We start from the raw sequence: 20533 nt of genomic DNA, 5'->3' as shown, positions 1-20533 counted from the left end.
CCGCATATTATTCATATCTTGATTATGAATATAGTAAACAAGTAAATTAACAGTATTTTATAATGAAACTTTGCTATCAATTGACTATATCTTAATTAATTATTTCCTTTTCAAAAAAAATACTATCCATTAAAAATGATCAATCGAGCAAATTAAACCCAAGAAGCGAAAGAAGTGGAAGACCCATATATTTTGCATATAATATTCTTGAAAATTGATCTTGAGTTAGCAAAGTTATCTTGCAAAACACAATGAATCTAATTTATGGAAGAATTTTCTATTAATTGAATCTCATTTACTGGATAAAAAGCCTTCAAATTGCATACTTTGAATTGAGTGCAAGTTGAATTGAACTGTGTTAAGACCTGCCATTACTCCTTGTTGGTGAATGGAACCATGGTGGATTTCTTCTCGGCCTTAAGAGGGATTAGGCAAGGAGATCCTCTATCTCCTTTTTCAATTCACTTTAATAGCTGAGGTCCTTGGACTTATTCCTAGGGCTGATTCACAAGAGTGGTTGAGGGGCTAGAAGATTGGTCGGGACAGGGTTCTAGTTACACACCTGCAATTTGCATATGATACTTTGCTTTTTTGTGAAGGAGGAAATAGAAACTAGGTTAGGAATCTCTAGTTGATTGTACAACTTTTTGAGCTAATTTCCAACCTTAAGGTGAATTTTGACAAAAGTTGTATTGTGGGTATTAACATGGAAGAGGGGGAGATGTTGGAGTGTGGCAACATCTTGGGCTATGAGGTGTCTCGTTGGCCACTAAAGTATTTAGGGCTTCATTTGGGAGATAATTAAAAAAAGAGCATCTTTTGGGATCCTATAGTTGAAAGATTTGTCAAGAAACTCGCATCTTGGAAGAAAAGCTATCCATCATTAGAAGGAAGGATCACATTGATAAGAGCCACATTAGCCAATTTACCTGTGTATTTTGTTTGTTTTTAGTGAGTGTGAATAGAAAACTAGAAAAGCTTATATAAGGGATTTTTTGTAGGATCCAGGGGAGGAGAAAAAGGACCATAGAGTTAGCTGGGAAATGGTAAGAAGAAGCAAGAAGTTTGGTGGATTAGGTCTAGACAATTTACAAAAGAGGAATGTGGCTTTGTTGGGATAGTGGCTTTGGAGGCTACTTGTGGATAAGGACAAGCTTTGGGCTAAGGTAGTGATTGACATTCATGGAATTGCAATTGACAGTTGGGATGCTAGAATTCAGACTAGGGCTACCAAAGCCTCTCCTTGGAAGGCCATCCATGTTTTACTCCCATCTTTCCTTCCTTTTGTCAGGTGTGATCTTTGTTTTGGTAACCTTATAGAATTTTGAACTAATTTGGGTGGGTAATCTCTCTTTAAAGATAAGCTCCCTTCTATCTTTGCCTTGTTGAGATATAAAGATAACATTGCGTCCTCTTTCCTAGTTCCTTCAAACTCAAGAATTGGTTTTGATTGGGATTGGATGCGAAGGGGAGTGAGGGGTTCGGAAATTGATGATGTTATGGATTTGCTTCATATCCTTAATGGGTTTACTTAGATTCTTCGAAACCTGGCAGTCGTATTTGGACCCTTTCTTCTTCTGGTGTCTTTTCATGTGCTTCTTTCTTCAAGGCCCTTATTCAACCTTTTGATTCATTGGGGATACCATTTCCATTGAAGGAGGTTTGGGGAGATCCTATCCCTCCAAGAGTGGGAGGTTTTTGTCGGGAGGTCTTTTTGGAAAGAATTAATACTTGCGATTTACTCCAAAGTAAAAGATGTAATTGGTGCTTATCCCCACACTGGTGTGTTATGTGTAAGGCTAAGGGGGAAGCTTGCTTTCATTTATTAATCTCCTGCCTTTTATAGCTTTTATTTGAGAGTGTTTTTTCCCATTGTTTGGGTGTAGGTGGTCTCCTCTGTCTAATGTGCAAAGCTTATTTGCTTTTAATTTCTTGAGGTGGACAAAGAAAAGGGGCACACTTTATGGAGATGTGTTAGGGCAGCTGTGAGCTGGACTATATGGGAAGAAAGAAATGCAAGACTATTTTTAGACAAGGAAAGAAGAAGAGAAGCTGTCATCGAAACCATTATGGTGAGAATGGTTCATTGGGTAAAATCTATGGAAATGTTTGCTGATTTCTCAACAGGTGATATCATGAATAATTGGAAGGAGGTGGCTAGTTTTGATTGCCACAAATCCAGTTAAGCCTTGCTCCCCAATGATTGACTACATCAAGCTAAACTTTGATGGGAGCAGTGCAGGAAACCCGGATCACTCTGGTATTGGAGGTGTGTTTAGGGATAGTGAAGGCAGAACTATTGGTCTATATTCAGGCCCAATTGGAGTAGGTGACTCCTTAAGGGCTGCTGAGGTTATGGCGGTCATGGAAGGTCTGCAAAAGGCAAAGGAATCAAATGTAAGAAAGCTGAGTATAGAAGGTGATTCAAAGTTGGTAGTAGAGTGGTTGCAAAGGAAGAAAAGAGTTTCTAGATCTTCAACAATGAAAAGAAAAGATTCAAGTGGATGACTCAGGATATGGATGTGCGATTCAGTTGGGTTAAAACTTAAAAGGATGGCAAATGGTTTTGCTGATGTCTTAGCAAAACAAGGGGTGGGAAGGAATCATTTGTTTTGGGCTCAATTGATGGCAAATTTGTCTATGGAGAGTTAAGATTGTTTAAGATTGAATTGTGAATCTGACAATCATGGTCCACCTTTCTTCAATAAAATTTGTCTAGCAACCCATTGAATAGAATGGACTTCTCTACCTATCCCATTTTAATTGTACATAAAAAAACATAGGATCTATCTTGACCTTTTGTCTTAGATCAAATGTAGTATATTAATGACTTCCTAACACCCAAAAGGAAAAGTTTTTGGACAGTTTTGGATCAGAGAAAAAAGATGCAATGATCTGGGCATTATGGGAATAAAGAAATGCAATAATCTTCTGAGGGAAGGAAAGAAGTAAAAAACAAATTATGGAGTTTGTTATGACCAAGGTTATACATTGCTTGCAAACATTGGACCTCTTCAAATATTTCTCCTTTGATGATATCTGGAGGAATTGGAGCTTCATAGCCTTTAGTGCAGTACAAAAAATTAAAGCAAGGTCAGTTTGGAATCCTCCCATTGAAGATTAGCTAAAACTAAACTTTGTTGGGAGCAGCCAAGGCAACCCAGGTCCATCTGGCAAAGGAGGGGCTGTAAGAGACAAGGAAGGAAATTTAAGAGCCATCTTTTCAGGACCAATGAGACATAAAGACTCTTTAAAGGCAGAACTATATGCTTCCCTACAAGGCATTCAGATTGCAAAAGATTTAGGAGTGGAGAAATTGATGATAGAAGGAGGCTCCAAGGTGGTGCTGGGTTGGCTAAAGAACCCAGATTCAGTGATTTGGTGTTACAGAAATGAAATGAAGAAGTTCAAATGGCTCACACAACAGATGATTTTAACTATACAGTGGGTGGGAAGGGAGGCCAATGCATTGGCTGATTCTCTGCCATATATTTTTGTTAAAGAGTGATGGTGCACCTCATGCCTCGCACTGGGATGTTTGTAACAGATGTAATCCTTTGATTCTAATGAAAGTTATTTATCAAAAAAAATTATTCTGACTTTGCTTGCACCTTGACCTCCCCTTTCTTCATACATCTTATAACTTTAAAACTTGACATTTTATATTGACAGTGCTCCTGCATCACAATGAGTTTTGAAGCTCCCAGATTTGTTAAGAGAATGACAAATTTGAGATAAACTTTAGAGGAAATAGAAGGTAAGGAAGTGCCAAGCTCAGGCTTCATAGGCTAGCCTGTTATTTTAAGCTGGTGTCCTCTTTTTGGTCCAGTTTTCTGTAGTTCCAAAATGGATCATCAATCCGTTTGGGATGGTCCAAATTCTGAAAGTCTTGATTAGTCTCATTTGGGGTAGCTAGGTCTATTTTTTTTGTTATAATACTATATTCTATATTTTCTGCTACTCTTTTTTATATCTTAATATAAGCTTCAGAATTTTAGATATACAGTCAAGTTTTTATATTGTTTCTAATGACCATAGTTATTGTCTCAATTTTTAGATATATGAAGATCTTGACTCTGGAAAGCCTTCCCTAAGGTTACTTTATGCTACTCCAGAATTGATTGCAACAGCTGGATTTATGTCGAAACTAAGAAAGCTTTATGCTAGAGGTTTGCTGAATCTAATTGCCATAGATGAGGTGTGAAATGTTGCCTACAACAATAAAAATACTTTTAAGATTTTTAGCAGGCATTTTTAGTTCTTGATATATTAATGTACTTCTGTTTTTTTTGTTTTTATTATTTTCTCAGGCACATTGCATTTCAACATGGGGTCATGATTTCAGGTTTGTAGATAAAAACTACAATCAGTTTCCAAAATTGTTTGTGATGAAACAAAAAACTTCATTTTTTATCTTTTTGTACAACTTCTATTTCAGGTACTGTTTATAACTTCCTATCCATCTAAAGCTTTTTACATGAGGTGGCAGAAAAATGAAAAAGTTGATTTCAAAGATGCCACTTGCCAAGGTGGATAAGTCCCGGTGCAGTGGGGGAAATAGAGGGTGGTTGTTTTCAGAGTAGACCTGTGTTCATAACCCATTTTACCTCAAAAAGATTTATATTAGACCAGGCAAAGAGATGATTCATAATTCCCCATTATCCCACACATCCACATGTTTAATCAACTTCCCCCCTGTTAATTAAATATCTCCCATCAAATATCCAATGTCCTATTATGTACCTTGTCCAGCCTAAAATAAGTCAGTAACATAAATCCTCCCATTCCTCCATTTTGCTCTATCCAAGACCATACTTTCTGTTAATCCAGTGATCTTGCATTTTTCTGATAGTAAAATAAAATTTTCCAGTAAAAAGCCTGGAAGAAAAGAGCTTTGTGGCTCAAGCAAGAAAAGGTGAAAAAAAATCCATAAGGAAAAGACAGAGGCAGTAAAGAAAAAGCTATCCCTAAAGGGCAACCCAGTGCACAAGGCTCTCGCCAATGTGGGGTCTGGGGAGGGACAGATGTACACAGCCTTACCCCTGGCACATACAGAGAGGCTGTTTCCAAGATTTGAACCCTGGTCACCCAGGTTGCAATGGAGAGAAACCCAACCATTGTGCCAAGGCCCACCCTCAAAGAGAAAGCTATCCATGCCAACCCTACACAATTCCTCTAAGATGAAAAGTGGAAAAGCAAGCATACAATAACCCCCATGCTTAAACAATCTTAAAACAAACAAAATAAAAACTATCAATCTATCATGCAACACCAACAAGCAGACGGGCTCATCTACCCACTTGCATGTTCTTTTTTTTTTTGTCGGAATTGACTGATATGTGTTTATTAATATATTCTTTGGTGCCATATTATAAGAGTTCAACTATGATACTGGAAAGACGTGGTACCTGAAAAACTTGTAACTAATGAATCAGTATCATAAAAGTGGTAACCAATCAGGTGGTATTTATCAAAATTCACCTGGGGGGTTGATTGGTCAATGTCCTTCCGGATGTGCCAATTTTCTTACTTTTTAATGCATTGCAGGCCTAGCTACCGGAAACTTTCATCTCTGAGGACGCACTTCCCGGATGTGCCAATATTAGCTTTGACAGCCACAGCTGTGCCTAAGTAAGTCTCCTTGTATATTTCTTGCAGAAGAGTTGTCTTATTGTGATATAAAGCAGGGTTTTTTTATGAATTTAAATTATGGGATGTTTCTAGCATGTTTAGTTTAGTTCTAGATGAGACAGAGGGATGGAAGTGAAAAGGATCTAACCTACATATCAATTTTCTAAAAGCTCTCCCAAATTAATAATAACAGTCCACTAAATAAAGAAATTCGACAAGCATGTGCAATTAATGGAAGAAAGTTGTTAGTGTCGACTGTATAGGGGTAGTTTAGTCTTTCTATTTATGTTTAAGCTGATGTGTAATGTTTATGTTAAGTGATGTGTCCCATGCTTAAGTAGGGACATAATAGCCTTTTGTTTTATTTAATAGAAACATATAAATAAAACCTGGCCGACTAGAGAGAGTGACTTTTCTCTCTTGTTCGAACCAGTTTTCTCCTTCTCCTTTCTTCTTTTCTCTTCTTCTCTTCTATCTCTTCTAATCTTCCTCTAATAATATTTCTAGCAGAATTCTAGTGCAGGTCTGAACTTTATCATGGTATCAGTGCCACTGTGGCAAAATCAGATCTGCCCAGAATTCTGTTCTATCGCCATTCAGCCTAGGGTTTTACAGTTTTCTTCATCATCTGTTGGAGATAGAGAAAAGGGCTGAAATGGAGTGATTGCCCTTTCCCTTTGGAGGTTTTCATGCCTCTTGTCAGTGGTTTAGTGGGTGTTTGTGGTGGTTTGTAGGAAGCCCTCTAATCGATGGTACGAAGGGGGCTGTTTCAGGTGGTGTAGTGGACAGTCGAGTGTCAGGTTGGTTTTTGGTGATCAAATTGGTGGGCTATATGTGTGTTTCAGTGTGAATCGAGTGGCTGGTGAGTTGATAGTGCCATGGTGTGTATTCAGGTAGTTGTGTGGTAGTTTTGTGGTGCTGAAAGTGAAGAAATCAGCAACTGGTATTGCTGAAAATTGTGACTGTGGGTGGTTTCACTAGTATGCAGTGTGGTGAAAAGTGATTTAGAAGTTTGATATATGAGGAAAAAAAAAGGAATTCAGATATGGGAGACAGTAGTGAACACAAATCTAGTGTTATGGTTCCCACTGACTACCTGAATGTTCAGATGACTTCTATCAAGTTGAATGGGGAGAATTATGTGCCTTGGGCAAAATCGATAGAGGGCTTTCTTAGAGCTAAGAAGAAAGTGAAGCATGTAAGAGAAGAAAAACCTCCCGCTGACTCTCAGGAGTATAGTGATTGGGAACAAGAAGATGCACAGATTATGACCTGGTTATGGAATAGTATGGAACCCAAGATCAGTGTGAATTTTATGTTCCTAGATATAGCCAAGGAGATTTGGAACCATGCTAAGAAATTGTACTCGGGACAAGACAATACTACTAGAGTGTATTGGCTTTATCAGGGGTACTTTAATTTGCAACAGGGTAATGAGAGTCTTGAGGAGTCCTATTTTAGCATGAGGAGCCTTCGTAATGAGTTGAATGTGTACCATCTCCCCACTTCTGATGTTAAGATTCAGCAACAAGCTGATCAGATGCCCTCTACATCTACTGATGTCTCTGGGAAGGAGATGATGAGTGTCCCATGTGATGAGTATAAGCGGTTTATCTAAGCCACCTCTCAACAGAATACAACTACTCTCGCACATTCAGGTATGGTTTGTCTGGTATCCAAACCCACCTCCTAGATTATCGACTTTAGAGCTTTTGATCATATGACTGGGACTCCAGGTGTTTTTTCCTCCCTTTTTACAATGCTCCACATCACATGCTATTACCCTTGCTAATGGTTCCACAATCCTCCATTTGTGGTGTTGGTAATGTTGACATAGACCTTTTATCCCTGTCCTTGGTTTTGTATGTTCCCAAGTTCCCTTTTAATCTTATGTCTATTAGTAAGCTAACTAAGTTTCGTAATTGCTCTATTACCTTTTACCCCTCTTCTTGTGTGTTTCAGGATCTCAAGACAGGGATGAAAATTGGTGGAGGCCTGGAGGGCATGAAGCTGGTGGACCGTATTATCTTGATGGTGGTGGTGGTTTGTCAACAACTCTTTAGGCATCTCGTTCTCCTCTTCAGTGGCACTGTAGACTTGGTCATCCATCGCTTAAAGAACTGAAGTCACTTATTCCGTCGTTGAGTCGTCTTTTTGTTTTGGATTGTGAGTCATGTCAGTTGGGGAAACATCATCGTGTTCCCTTTAGTCCTAGGGTTGATAATCGTATGTCGAATCCTTTTTCTTTAGTTCATTTAGATATTTAGGGTCCAAATGAAATAGTGTCATACAATGGTTACAAATACTTTGTTATTTTGTTGATGGTTATTCAAGGATGACGTGGCTTTATCTAATGAAAGAAAAGAGTGAATTGTTTTCCATTTTCCAAAAAAATTATGCTGAAATTCGCAACCAATTTGGTGTACACATTAAGATTCTTTGTTCTGATAATGGTTGTGAATACTTTTATACACCGTTTTAGGAGTATTTGGAACATGGCATTATCCATCAAACTTCATGTACGTATACACCTCAGCAAAATGGGTTGGCTAAGAGAAAGAACCACCATCTTTTGGAAACTGCTCAGTCCCTTGTGCTTACATTCTTGTTTCCTCATTAGGATGCCCATGCCCATCTTTGAAGGTCATTCTCCTTTCACCACTTTGTTTCCTACCTTGTCTCCTTTTCCCCTTACTCCTAGGGTTTTTGGGTGTGTATGTTTTGTTCATAATCTTGGACATGGAGTGGACACTATTTTATTTGGGTGTGTATGTTTTATTCATAATCTTGGACCTGGAGTGGACAGATCGAAGGTTAATTGGGAAGGTATGAAATTCCATTGGAAGTTAAAAGAGCTTAAAGTTAAAATCAAAGAGTGGAATCTTCATCACTTTGCGAGATTAGAATAAAGGAAGCAATAGTTGATTAACCAGATAGAGGATTTAGATGCAAAGGAAGAACAAGGCTTCTTCGGGGAAAGGGATAAATAGTTGAGGAATAATTTGGAGGATCTTTTGTTCAAAGAAGAGATCAGTTGGAAGCAAACATCCAGACACAGATGGGTGAAGGAAGGAGATAGGAACACAAAATTTTTCCATGCTATTATGAATGGTAGAAGGAAGAAGAACTCCATTTCTAAGTTGGTGGTTGATGGTATAACTTTAACCCAACAAAACGAGATTGCAGGGGCTTTTGTGAATTATTTCAAATCTATTTTCAGGAGACTTCTGAATGAGAAATTAAGGATTGAAGGTTTGGATTGGCCCAGACTCCCAAAAGAGTTGATGGAATGGGTGGAGAGGGAGTTTGAAATGGAAGAAATAAGGGATGCCATTTTCTCTATGGATAGAGCTAAAGCCTTGAGACCTGATGGTTTCACGATGGCTTTTTATCAAGACTGTTGGGAGATAATTAAGGATGACATCCAAATTGTGTTCTCTGAATTCTTTGAGAGAGGGGTGATTAACCCAGGTCTGAACTCTACTTTTTTTTTTTTTTATCAATAACATTTTCATTAAATCATCAATAGAAGATTTACAAGAGGAAGACAAACACACTTATCTTCCAAGAGCAACAAAGAACCTCAAGAAAAGGAAAAAAAGAAAAAAACACTAAAGTTACAGCTTAGCCCAAAACAGTGAATCCCTTTCTGCCCCTTGTTTAGCTAAACCGTCAGTTAGGGAATTAGCCGATCTTTTACCCCAACATGTCTTAAACTTCCATCTCCCGCACCAGCCACTTGAATTTCCTCCTCTCATTGTTGTACTTCCATAAGCCATTGTGATCTTTAATCAACCACCCTATCACCACCTCTGAATCCCCTTCAATTATGAGTTTCCTGATGTTCAACTCCTTAACTTTTCGGACTCCTTTCATAACTGCAAAGATCTCAGCTCTAAGGGAGTCACCCACTCCAATTGGGCCTGAGAAAATGGCAGAAATGACCCCATTTTCATCTCTAAAAACACTCCCAATCCCCGATTGTCCCGGATTTACCCTACTACACCCATCAAAGTTTAATTTCAAGAATCCACCAGGTGGAGGGGTCCAAGCCACACTCATTACTGACTTGGTCTGTGTGCAGTTTGCAATTTCACCCCACTTCCTCAACATGTCGTCCACAGTGTAATCTGTGAATAGCTCCAAAGATTTCAGCCACTGTACCGCCCTAATATGTATGATAGCCCTCAGATCTGCTGCTCCTCTCTCAGCTTCTGAGAATATCCTGGAGTTTCTTTCTTCCCAAAGTGTCCAACATACTGCAGCCCTTAGTCCTCTCCACATAGTCCTTCCCCTTTTTATCCACCACCTGAAAAAAGAAGGGGAAAAAAGGCCCTGCAAGTCTGATGGAGGATTCCATCTACATCCAAAAAGGGAGAAAGCCCAATCCCAAATTGACCTCGCAAAATGGCAAGACACCAGTAGGTCTAAACTCTACTTTTATTGCCTTAATTCCAAAAACGGAGGGAGCTTATCACCCTAAGGAGTTCAAACCCATCAATTTGGTCAATAACCTCTACAAAATTATTGCTAAGGGTCTCGCGTAGAATTAGAGAGGTTCTCCCCACAATCCACTCCCCTAACCAAGACGCATTTGTGAAGAACAGACAAATTGTGGATCAAATCTTAATAGCAAACGAGAGTGTGGAAGATCTAAAAAGAAATGGGAAGAAGGGGTTGGTGTGTAAATTAGATCTAGAAAAAACTTATGACTTGGTTGATTGGTCTGTGCTGTTGGAAGTCCTAGGGTCTTTTGGGTTTGGGCAGAGGTGGTGTAAATGGATAAAGGGGTGTATTAGGACTTGCCACTATTCCATTCTGGTGAATGGTAGGGTGGTAGACCATTTTCCAGCTACTAGGGGTATTAGGCAAGGGGACCCCCTTTCCCCTTTTCTATTTACCCTGATTGCTGAAGTTTTGGAGAGGATTATTGAGAGGCCAGATTCTAGAGGTTTGGTAAGTGGCTGGAGAATTGGGAGGGACGGGGTTCCGTTCACTCATTTACAGTTTGCGGATGACACAATTCTTGTGGAGGGGATGAGATTAGGTGGGTTAGAAACTTAAAATAGGTGATTAATGTGTTTGAAAAAGTGACCAACCTCAAAGTCAACCTTGATAAGAGTTGTGTGATTGGCATTAATATGTGTTGGAGAGGTGGAAAAAAGGGCCCAAGTATTGGGACGCGAGATTGCTCGGTGGCCAATGAAGTATTTGGGACTTCCTTTAGGGGATAATCCTTGCAAAAGGGGCTTTTGGAACCCGGTGATTGAGAAGTTCACTAGTAGGCTTGCTTCATGGAAGAAAAACTACATGTCTTTGGGTGGTAGGATAACCTTGATTAAAGCTACTTTGGCAAACCTTCCTATCTACTTTCTGTCTGTGTTTAAAATTCCTAAGGGAGTGTGTAGGGTGCTGGAGAAACTTACGAGAGATTTCCTATGGGAACCTGGGGAGGAGAAAAGGGATCATAGAGTTAGGTGGGATCTTGTCACTAGAGCTAAAGAGGATGGTGGTCTTGGCTTGGGTGACTTGCAGAAGAAGAATGAAGCTCTGCTGGGGAAATGGTTATGGAGACTAACAAAGGGATAACTTGTTGGCTAAAATTATCCTAAGTATACATGGGCAAGAGGCAGATGGCTGGGACACGAGTGTTTCATCTAGGGCCTCAAGAGCTTCTCCCTGGAAGTCTATTCATGCTATTCTTCCTTCCTTCCTTCCTTTTATCAGTTATGACCTTTGCTTTGGTAACTCTGTAAGATCTTGGGAACATTTCTGGGTGAGTGACAACAATTTCCCTCTTTGTTCTCTCTTTCAAGGTTTAAAAATGAGCCTATTGCTACCTTCCATACCTTTTCTAATTCTGTCCTTGTTTGGAACCTGGGCTTTCGAAGGGCTCTTAGAGATTCTGAATTGGATTCCATTTCTAATTTGCTTAAGGTTCTAGAGGAGGTGGTTGTTGATCCCTCTAGAATGGACTGTAGGATTTGAGCTCCTACTCCTTCAGGTATCTTTTCTTGCTCTTCTTTTTTTCAAGGAATTAACCCATTCCCAATCGGCTCTTGATTCTCCTTTCCTGGTTCCGGAAGTTTGGGGTAGACCGATTCCCCCCAAAGTAGGTGCTTTTTGCTGGGAAGCTATCCTAGGAAAGTGTAACACTTGTGATATACTCCAAAAGAAAAGGCCAAATTGGTGTTTATCCCCACACTGGTGCATCTTATGTAAGAAGAATGGTGAGAGCTGTTATCACTTATTAGTCTCTTGTCCTTTTGTTTCAGAACTTTGATGGCAGCAATGGAGGAAATCCATGCCCTCTCTTTGGTTTAGGGACGAAGAAGGTCGAGTTTTGGCCATGTTTTCAGAGCCTATAGGTTGGGGGGATTCTCTGAGAGCTGAAATTTCAGCATTATTAGAAGTAATAAAAAGAGCCAAACAATTGAATATTAGGAAGTTTCTAGTGGAGGGTGACTCTAGATTGACTATTAATTGGTTGCAAAAGGAAGATGTTAGTTTGTGGAAATTCTCGAATGAAAAAAAAAAGAAAATCTACCAGCTTACTCAAGACATGCAAATTCAGTTTCAATGGCCAAAGAGGGGTGCCAATTCTTTCGCAAACTTTTTAGCAAAACAAGGGGTGGGAAGAGCTAGTTTCTTTTGGGCTGTGTTGTAATATGATGTTTTTCTTTTAGGGTGGGGTAAGAGTTTTTACCCCCCTTCTGTTGTATTTTCTTCCTTCTCCTTTATTAAGAAAAGTTTCAGTTATTGATAAAAAAAAGCGTATCTTCCTTGGCTATTCCCAGACCCAAAAAGGGTATAAGTGTTATAACCCTAGTTCTCGACGTTCCTTTGTGTGCCTTAATGTTACTTTCTTTGATTTTTTTTTTTTCTGGGTCCGGTGATGTCTCTTCTTCTTCCTCACCTCCTCCTCCTCTTCCAGTTCTTGTTGAGGACCCCATCCCACTTGTTCCGGTTGTGACTAAGTCTTCGCCTCCAATGCAACTTCTTGTTGAAAGGCCACCCATCCGCCAAGTGTATATGCATCGACAACATGTACCAATATATTCTTCCTCTAGCTTCTTCACCGTCAATAGATTTGGCAATTGTCCCCCCACCAGCTCCACCTCCTATTTCTAACCTCGATCTTCCTATTGCCTTGCAGAAAGGTAAATGCAGTTGTACACTTCATCCCATTTCCAATTATATTTCTGTATCTCACCTTTCTGCTTCCCATCGTCAGTTTGTTTCTTTGTTGTCTTCTATTTCGGTTCCTATGGATGTCCAAGATGCCCTTGCCTCTCCAAGGTGGCGCCATGCAATGGAAGAAGAACTCTTAGCTTTGGCTCATAATCACATGTGGGATTTCACCACGCTCCCTTCTGGTAATCAATCTATGGGTTGTAAATGGGTATACACTGTTAAGTATTTACCTGATGATAGTGTAGAGTGATTGAAAGCTGACTGGTTGCCAAAGGCTATTCCCAAACATATGGTATTGACTACATCAAGTCCTTCTCTCCTGTTGTTAAAATTGGTTCCATTCATGTTTTGATATCTCTAGCTACTATGTATGATTGGCCTCTGTTTCAACTTGACATAAAGAATGCCTTTTTACATGGTGATCTCCTTAAGGAGGTCTATATAAAGCAACCATTGGGGTTTGTTGCTTAGGGGGAGGATGGTAAGGTGTGCAGACTAAAGAAGGCCATTTATGGACTTAAACAGCCCCCCCCCCCCCCCCCCCCCCCCGTGCGTGGTTTGGTAGATTTAGTGAAGTGATAAAGAAGTTTGGTATGAAACAGTGTCAGGTTGATCACTCGGTATTTAGCTATGATTCACATGCTGGAAAGATCTTACTGGTGGTATATGTGGATGATATTATCATTACTGGTAGCGATAGATTGGGGATTGATAGGCTGAAGACCTTTCTACAAGAGCACTTCAAACAAAGAACCTTGGTAAATTAAAATATTTCTTGAGGACAGAAGTAGCAAGGTCTGAGCACGGTATTATTTTGTGTCAGAGGAAGTATGCTCTTGATTTGTTGGAGGAGACATGATTGTTAGGTGCCAAACCAACTGAAACACCTATGCAACCAAATACCAAATTGAGTAGTGATATGGGTGGGGAGTTTGAAGATCCTGGAAGGTACAGGTGGTTGGTGGGTAAGCTAAACTACCTAACCATTACTCGGCTAGATATTTCCTTGCAATTAATGTGGTGAGTCAGTTTATGCAGAAACCTTGGGTTCCACATTGGGATGTAGTTCTAAGGATTGTAAGGTATTTGAAGGGAGCTCCTGGTCATGGCTTGATATACACGAGTGGAGGAAATCTTGAAATAGAAGGATACACCGGTGCTGATTGGGCTGGTTCTATATCTGGCAGAAGGTCCACTACAAGTTGTTGTACTTTTCTTGGGGTAATTTGGTGACATGGAAAAGTAAGAAACAGACAGTTGTGGCAAGAAGCAATGCAAAAGCTGAATACAGAGCCATGGCACATGCCACTTGTGAACTAGTGTGGTTGAAAAATCTTCTACATGAGATGGGATATTCGATTGACACTCCAATGAAGCTTTATTGCGACAATCAAGCTGCAATCCACATCTATTATAATCCAGTATTTCATGAGAGAACAAAGCATATAGAAGTTACTGTCACTTTGTGAGAGAAAAGGTGCTTAGTAGAGTGATAGATACTGCATATGTTAACACAGGAAGTCAATGGGCAGACTTATTCACCAAAGGATTAAGTCGGGGAAGAGTGGACTACATATGTAACAAGCTGGGACTATATGATATATAGCCACCAGCTTGAGGGGGAGTGTTAGTGTCAACTGTATAGGGGTAGTTTAGTCTTTCTATTTATGTTTAAGCTGATGTGTAATGTTTTTTTTTTTATCAATAACACTTTCATTAAATCATCATTAAATCATCAATAAAGAATTTACAAGAGGAAGACAAACACACTTATCTTCCAAGAGCCACAAAGAGCCTCATGAAAGGAAAAAAGAAAAGAGGACACTAAAGTTACAGCTTAGCCCAAAACAATGAATCCCTTTCTGCCCCTTGTTTAGCTAAACCGTCAGCTAGGGAATTAGCCGATCTTTTAACCCAACATGTCTTAACTTCCATCTCCCGCACTAGCCACTTGAATTTCCTCCTCTCATTATTGTACTTCCATAAACCATTTTGATCTTTAGTCAGCCACCCTATCACCACCTCTGAATCCCCTTCAATTATGAGTTTCTTGATGTTCAACTCCTTAGCTTTCCGGACTCCTTTCATAACTGCAAAGATCTCAGCTCTAAGGGAGTCACCCACTCCAATTGGGCCTGAGAACATGGCAGAAATGACCCCATTTTCGTCCCTAAAAACACCCCCAATCCCCGATTGTCCCGGATTTCACCTACTACACCTATCAAAGTTTAATTTCAAGAATCCACCAGGTGGGGGAGTCCAAACCACATTCATTTCTGACTTGGTCTGTGTGCAATTTGCAATTTCACCCCACTTCCTCAACATGTCATCCACAGTGTAATCTGTGAATAGTTCCAAAGATTTCAGCCACTGTACCGCCCTAATATGTATGATAGCCCTCAGATCTGCTGCTCCTCTCTGGGTTTATGAGAATATCCTGGAGTTTCTTTCTTCCCACAGTGTCCAACATACTGCAGCCCTTAGTCCTCTCCACATTATCCTTCCCCTTTTTATTCGCCACCTGAAGAAGGAAGGGGAGAAAAGGCCCTGTCCAAATAAGGAGTAAGCCCAATTCCAAATTGACCTCGCAAAGTGGCAAGACACCAGTAGGTGAAAACTAGTCTCCCCATCCGCTTTGCACAGAACACACCACTGAGGTGACAAGCAAGTATTGGGTCTCTTCTTTTGGAGTAGATCACTAGTGTTGATTCTTTCCAGATAGGCTTCCCAACAAAAACTACCAACTCTAGGAGGTATTGCTTTGCACCAAACCTCACCAACAGGGAAAGGGGGGAAGGTAGGACTGGTGGACTGACTTAAGACTTTGAAGAACAAAGCACAAGAGAAGATGCCACTGGGGGTAGGTGTCCAAATTCTAGAATCCGCCCTAGTGGGGTCTAAGAAAACGTTATCAAGAAGAGCAATAAGGCTCAAAATACTGTCGAGGTCTGAGTCCCTCAAATCCCTTCTTAGGCCCAAGTTCCACCCAATCCCAGAAGTGGAAGAGGACAGGGTGGTGAAAGACGAGATCGGCTCATTTTTCAAATCAGAAAGAGCAAACAAAGAAGGAAATTGATCCTTTAAAGGGGCACTCCCCACCAGGTTTGTTCCCAAAATTTTATGTCCCATACTTAAGTAGGGACATAATTGTTTTATTTAATAGAAACATATAAATATAACCTAGCCGACTAGAGAGAGTGGCTTTTCTCTCTTGTTCGAACTAGTTTTCTCCTTCTCCTTTCTTCTCTTCTTCTCTCTTCTAATCTTCCTCTAATACTATTTCTAACAGAAATCTAGTGCAGGTCTGAACTTTTATCAAAAGTAAAGGAATAAAATTGCACATGACAAGACATATTCTCCTAATATTTTTTGAACTAGGCAATAAAGAAAATGGTTCTACTATGATGCCAGACACCAATCAACCAATATCATAAAAGTGCTTATCAATCAAGTGGTATTTATCAAAATTCAGGGGGGGGGGTTGATTGGTCAAAGCTCTTCTGGTATTTGTCTTTCCAGCAGCATATGTTTTTCCCAAAGAAAAAAAGGTCAATGGCCTCTTGGCTAATGGCTGGGACATAAGTTGAATGCAAGAGACATTTTAGATATGATGTTCATTTAGCTAATAAAGCCAAATATTGGGAAGATATCTAGTGGGGGCATGTGCCTTTTAAGGATAGATTTTTTTCCATTTACTCCATTTTTATATACACAGATATGTTGTTTCTTCTTATATTCTGATCATTGAGCACAATCTAACATGGAATTTAGGCCTTAGGAGAGGCTTAAGGAATCATGAAATGTATGAAGCTTTGTATCTTATCGCCTCTCTCTCTCTCTCTCTCTCTCTTGTTAAATAACAATAAAGTTTTATTAAACAAAAAAACCGAGTACAACCTAAAGGTAGGTGTTAGGATAACACCCCCCAGTTCAATTAGGCATGTGCCTTGCCTTGCACATATCATCTCAGGCTATATGAACCCCTTGTGCTTTAGTTGTGCTTCTTGCTTTTAAAACACTGGTATTCCCTCTTATGGATCCTTTATTGTTGCATTGAACTCCTACATTTTCCTATATTATAGATAAACCTCTCCTTTATCATTTTTGCTGACATAAAAAGGAATAGGCGTAAGAAATGATACACCTTGTTAACCCTACATAACATAACATAAAAAAAACCCTTGTTTCCATCCCTCCCCCTGCTCACCAAAAGTAAAAGTAGGAAAAATCACTATTTGTGAAAAAAAGCACCATTGGGAGAAGGCAATTTCATCAACATGACCAAGATCCACAACAATGTCCCTATAGAAAGATGAAAATTTATTGCCTACAAAGTTAAAACTCCTTAATATTGGAAGCAAATTTGTTTCTTTTTCCACACTCCATAGTAAAACCTCCATGATTTTATATTGTGATTTAAGGACACGAGTGTTGTTTATTGCGTATAGTTTCTTTCATTTAAAGTACAACACAATACCATATCCTTTATTGCCTCTTTTTGTGCAGAGTTCAGAAAGATGTGATGGAGTCATTATGCTTGCGAAACCCTCTAGTCCTCCGGTCATCATTTAATCGTCCTAATATATTTTATGAAGGTAATGTCCTGCTAGCCAAATCCAATCCTAATTCCTTTGCATTTTCTTAATTGTTTAATTTCTATTCACTGAGACAAGGAATTTCTAATTTCACTTGATGTAGATTTCTATTATTTCTTTGTTTATGTGGATTCAAAGATTTGGCACCTGGAGTTAAGTGAACTAGTACTGATTTTTCATTTTCTAGCAGTCCTCAAATGCTTCTTGCAGGGGCAGATGGGATTTTTATTTTTCAAAGTACAATATTTTTTTATTATAGATAGAGAAAAAATTATTAGAAAGAGACATAAATAAATTTGAGAGGATCTCCAACCTTAAAATTAGTTGGGACAAGAGCTGCATGGAAAGAGTAAATTTAGGGAGAGAAGAAGTGGATATGCTAGCTGGACTGTTGGGGTGTGAAGTGGGGGATTGGCCATTACAATATTTGGGACTACCATTGGGAGGAAATCCAAATACAAATAGCTTCTGGTATCCAGTGATTGAGAGATTTACAAAGAGACTTGCAATTTGGAAGAGAAATTACATTTCTTTGGGAGGTAGGATAACCCTAATAAAGTCAACATTGGCTAACTTACTCGTGTATTTCCTATTTACCTTTAGGATACCGGTGAAAATGGCAAACCAGCTAGAGAAGATTATGAGGAACTTCCTTTGGGAACCAGGAGACACCAATAAAAGACCAGCTAGTGAAGTGGGAGGTGGTTTCTAGAAGTAGTGAAGGAGGCCTAGGACTAGGAAATATCAGACTAAGAAACACAACATTGTTGAGGAAATGGTTATGGAGATTGTTGTTGGAACAAGATAGACTTTGGCATAAAGTGATTATTAGCATTCATGGATTGGTAGACAATGGTTGGGATGTAGGAGTCAACCCTAGGGCTTCTTGATGTTCTCCCTAGAAAGCTATTCATGGTATATTGCCTTCCATCCTTAATTTAAATTTGATGCATGTGCAGGAAACCAAGTGTTGTTTTGGGAAGATGTTTAGGTTGCAGAGATTCCCCTTAATGATAGGTTTCGTACTATTTATTCACTGTCAAAAAATAAAAGAGTGATCTCTTCAGTTTTTATTGATAATTCTTGGGACCTGGGTCTAAGGAAAGATCTAATGAAGTTGGAAATGGCAATGGTGGATGAATTAGTCACCCTTTTAGGGTCAACCTATTTGGATCAATCTTTTTTGGACAGTAGAATTTGGAAACTTTCCCCATCTGGGAGGTGGTGTCAGTCTGTACCTCCAAAAATTTGGGCTTTTGCTAGGAGGTGGTTCTCAAAAAAAAACCATTACTCTAGATATGTTGCAAAGAAAAAGGCCAAATTTTTGCCAGTCACCCCATGTTTGTAGCCTCTGCTTGGGTTCTGGTAAGACGATCATACACCTTTTAATTTCTTGTCCATTCGTGTACTTTATTTGGACCTGGGTTCTCTTCTATCTTTGGTTGTAGGTGGACACCTCCCTTGGACGTGGTAAGCCTTTTTTGCCCAAGATTGTTTTAGGCAACTAAAGAGGCGTGGAAGATTAATGTGGAGAGCCACAAGAGCAGCTATCCTATGGTTAGTTTCGGAAGAAAGAAACAATAGGATCTTTGAAGGAGTAGAGAAATCCGAGGAAATTGTAGAAAGAATAACCATTATGACTATTCAATGGTTGAAAACTTTGGATTTGTTTAGAGACTTCTTAGTTGAGGACATATACAGGAATTGGGGCATGGTGGCATCTACAGCTTCCATAAAACCTACTGTACAGGATTTGTGGTCCCCACCAACACAACAAAGAATGAAACTGAACTTTGATGGGAGCTCTAGAGGTAACCCGGGCCCTTTAGGTATAGGGGGAATATTCAGAGATGAAAATGGCAGAATTGTGGCTTTGTTTTTGGGGCCAATAGGAGTGGGGGACTCATTGAGCGTGGAGGTGATGGGCTTGCTTCAAGGAGTAAGATGTGCCAAACAATTGGGGTACACCAAATTGAGATAGAGGGACACTCTAAATTGTTAATTGATTGACTGCAATTAGGTAAGTTGGGAGCCTAGATTTATAGACAGCCCATAAGGGAAATCCTCAATATAACAAGGGTGATTGATGCTTGCTTCAAATGGACAAGGAGATCAGCTAATGGTTTAGCTGATACGTTGGCTAAACAAGGGACTACGAGGGAGAGTATGCTCTGGGAAATTTTGTAATAAAGATTACTTGAGACTCAACACCTGTTGAGGGGTTGACAGTAGTACTTAATTTTGTATTAATAAAATTATCGTTTCCAATCTAGAAAAAAGGGTGACAAGTCATCACCCTCAAATAAAATAAAATACCCTACTGTGAACGATGGAAAAAACCCAACAGTTCACTTCATGGCCAATCAGATGGAGTTGCCACCCATCGAAATAGATAATTGGGAGTGATGGGCCTCTCGGAATTGCATTTTTCAAAATTAATCGAACGCTAGTGACTCCACACTCCTCGGCCTAAACAAGGCTAGTCTGGCTTAAGTTGAGAGAGAGAGAGAGAGAGAGAGAGAGAGAGAGAGAGAGAGGAGGGATTAGGCACCCCTCTCTCTGGTTAGTGTGAATGCCAAATCCCTTTCCTAATTTCAAACAGTGAAAGCATGTGGATTCATATTTGAGAACGTGCATTCCCTGACAGCTTGAAGATGTACTGTAACTATGAAATCCTTGCTCTTATCCTCTAGGCCATACCCCTTTTGGATGCAGGAGCCTGAGCAAAAGGGTGAGAAAATAAATCCCCACCCCTTTTCTATCAGAAATTCCCACCTTTGGACTCAATCAAATGGCTAGAGGAGTCGAGAGGAGTGGTTGTTGCTAGTTGTGTTCAAACCCGCCACTGCAACTTGAAATGCGGCCTGTGGTCGAAGTGATGTAAAGGCAAGAAGCTGGTGAGAGAGAAGCAAAATGGAGAGAGGGGGGAAAGAATGAGAGAAGGGGAACGAGAGAAAACTAGGGAAATCCAAGCTCACCACCCATCGTCACCACTCTGCATTTGCCGCAAGGTCAAAGACAATGAATCATTCCTCCCCCCTCTCAAAATCAATTTCCTCTTATTTATAATGTGAAGTGAAGGAGGGTATTTTAGAAATTTCTCAAAATGAAAG

General features: G+C 39.7%; 1 protein-coding gene across 1 annotated transcript in view; it reads left to right on the top strand.

Moving 5' to 3' along the window:
- RECQL3 (DEAD/DEAH box RNA helicase family protein) overlaps nucleotides 1-20533 on the top strand; it is a 66519-nt gene that overhangs the window by 3999 nt on the left and 41987 nt on the right. The window contains exons 6-9 of the mRNA XM_010263514.2: nucleotides 4058-4198; nucleotides 4311-4345; nucleotides 5548-5631; nucleotides 17332-17420. Coding sequence (XP_010261816.1) covers nucleotides 4058-4198; nucleotides 4311-4345; nucleotides 5548-5631; nucleotides 17332-17420 — 349 coding nt within the window. The remainder of the gene's footprint in view (nucleotides 1-4057; nucleotides 4199-4310; nucleotides 4346-5547; nucleotides 5632-17331; nucleotides 17421-20533) is intronic.

The sequence above is a fragment of the Nelumbo nucifera genome, chromosome 8, assembly GCF_055504915.1.
Source record: "Nelumbo nucifera cultivar China Antique chromosome 8, China Antique-T2T, whole genome shotgun sequence".
Classification (NCBI taxonomy): domain Eukaryota; kingdom Viridiplantae; phylum Streptophyta; class Magnoliopsida; order Proteales; family Nelumbonaceae; genus Nelumbo; species Nelumbo nucifera.
Note: the sequence above shows the minus strand (reverse complement) of the source record. Positions and strands in the feature narration are given on the sequence as shown.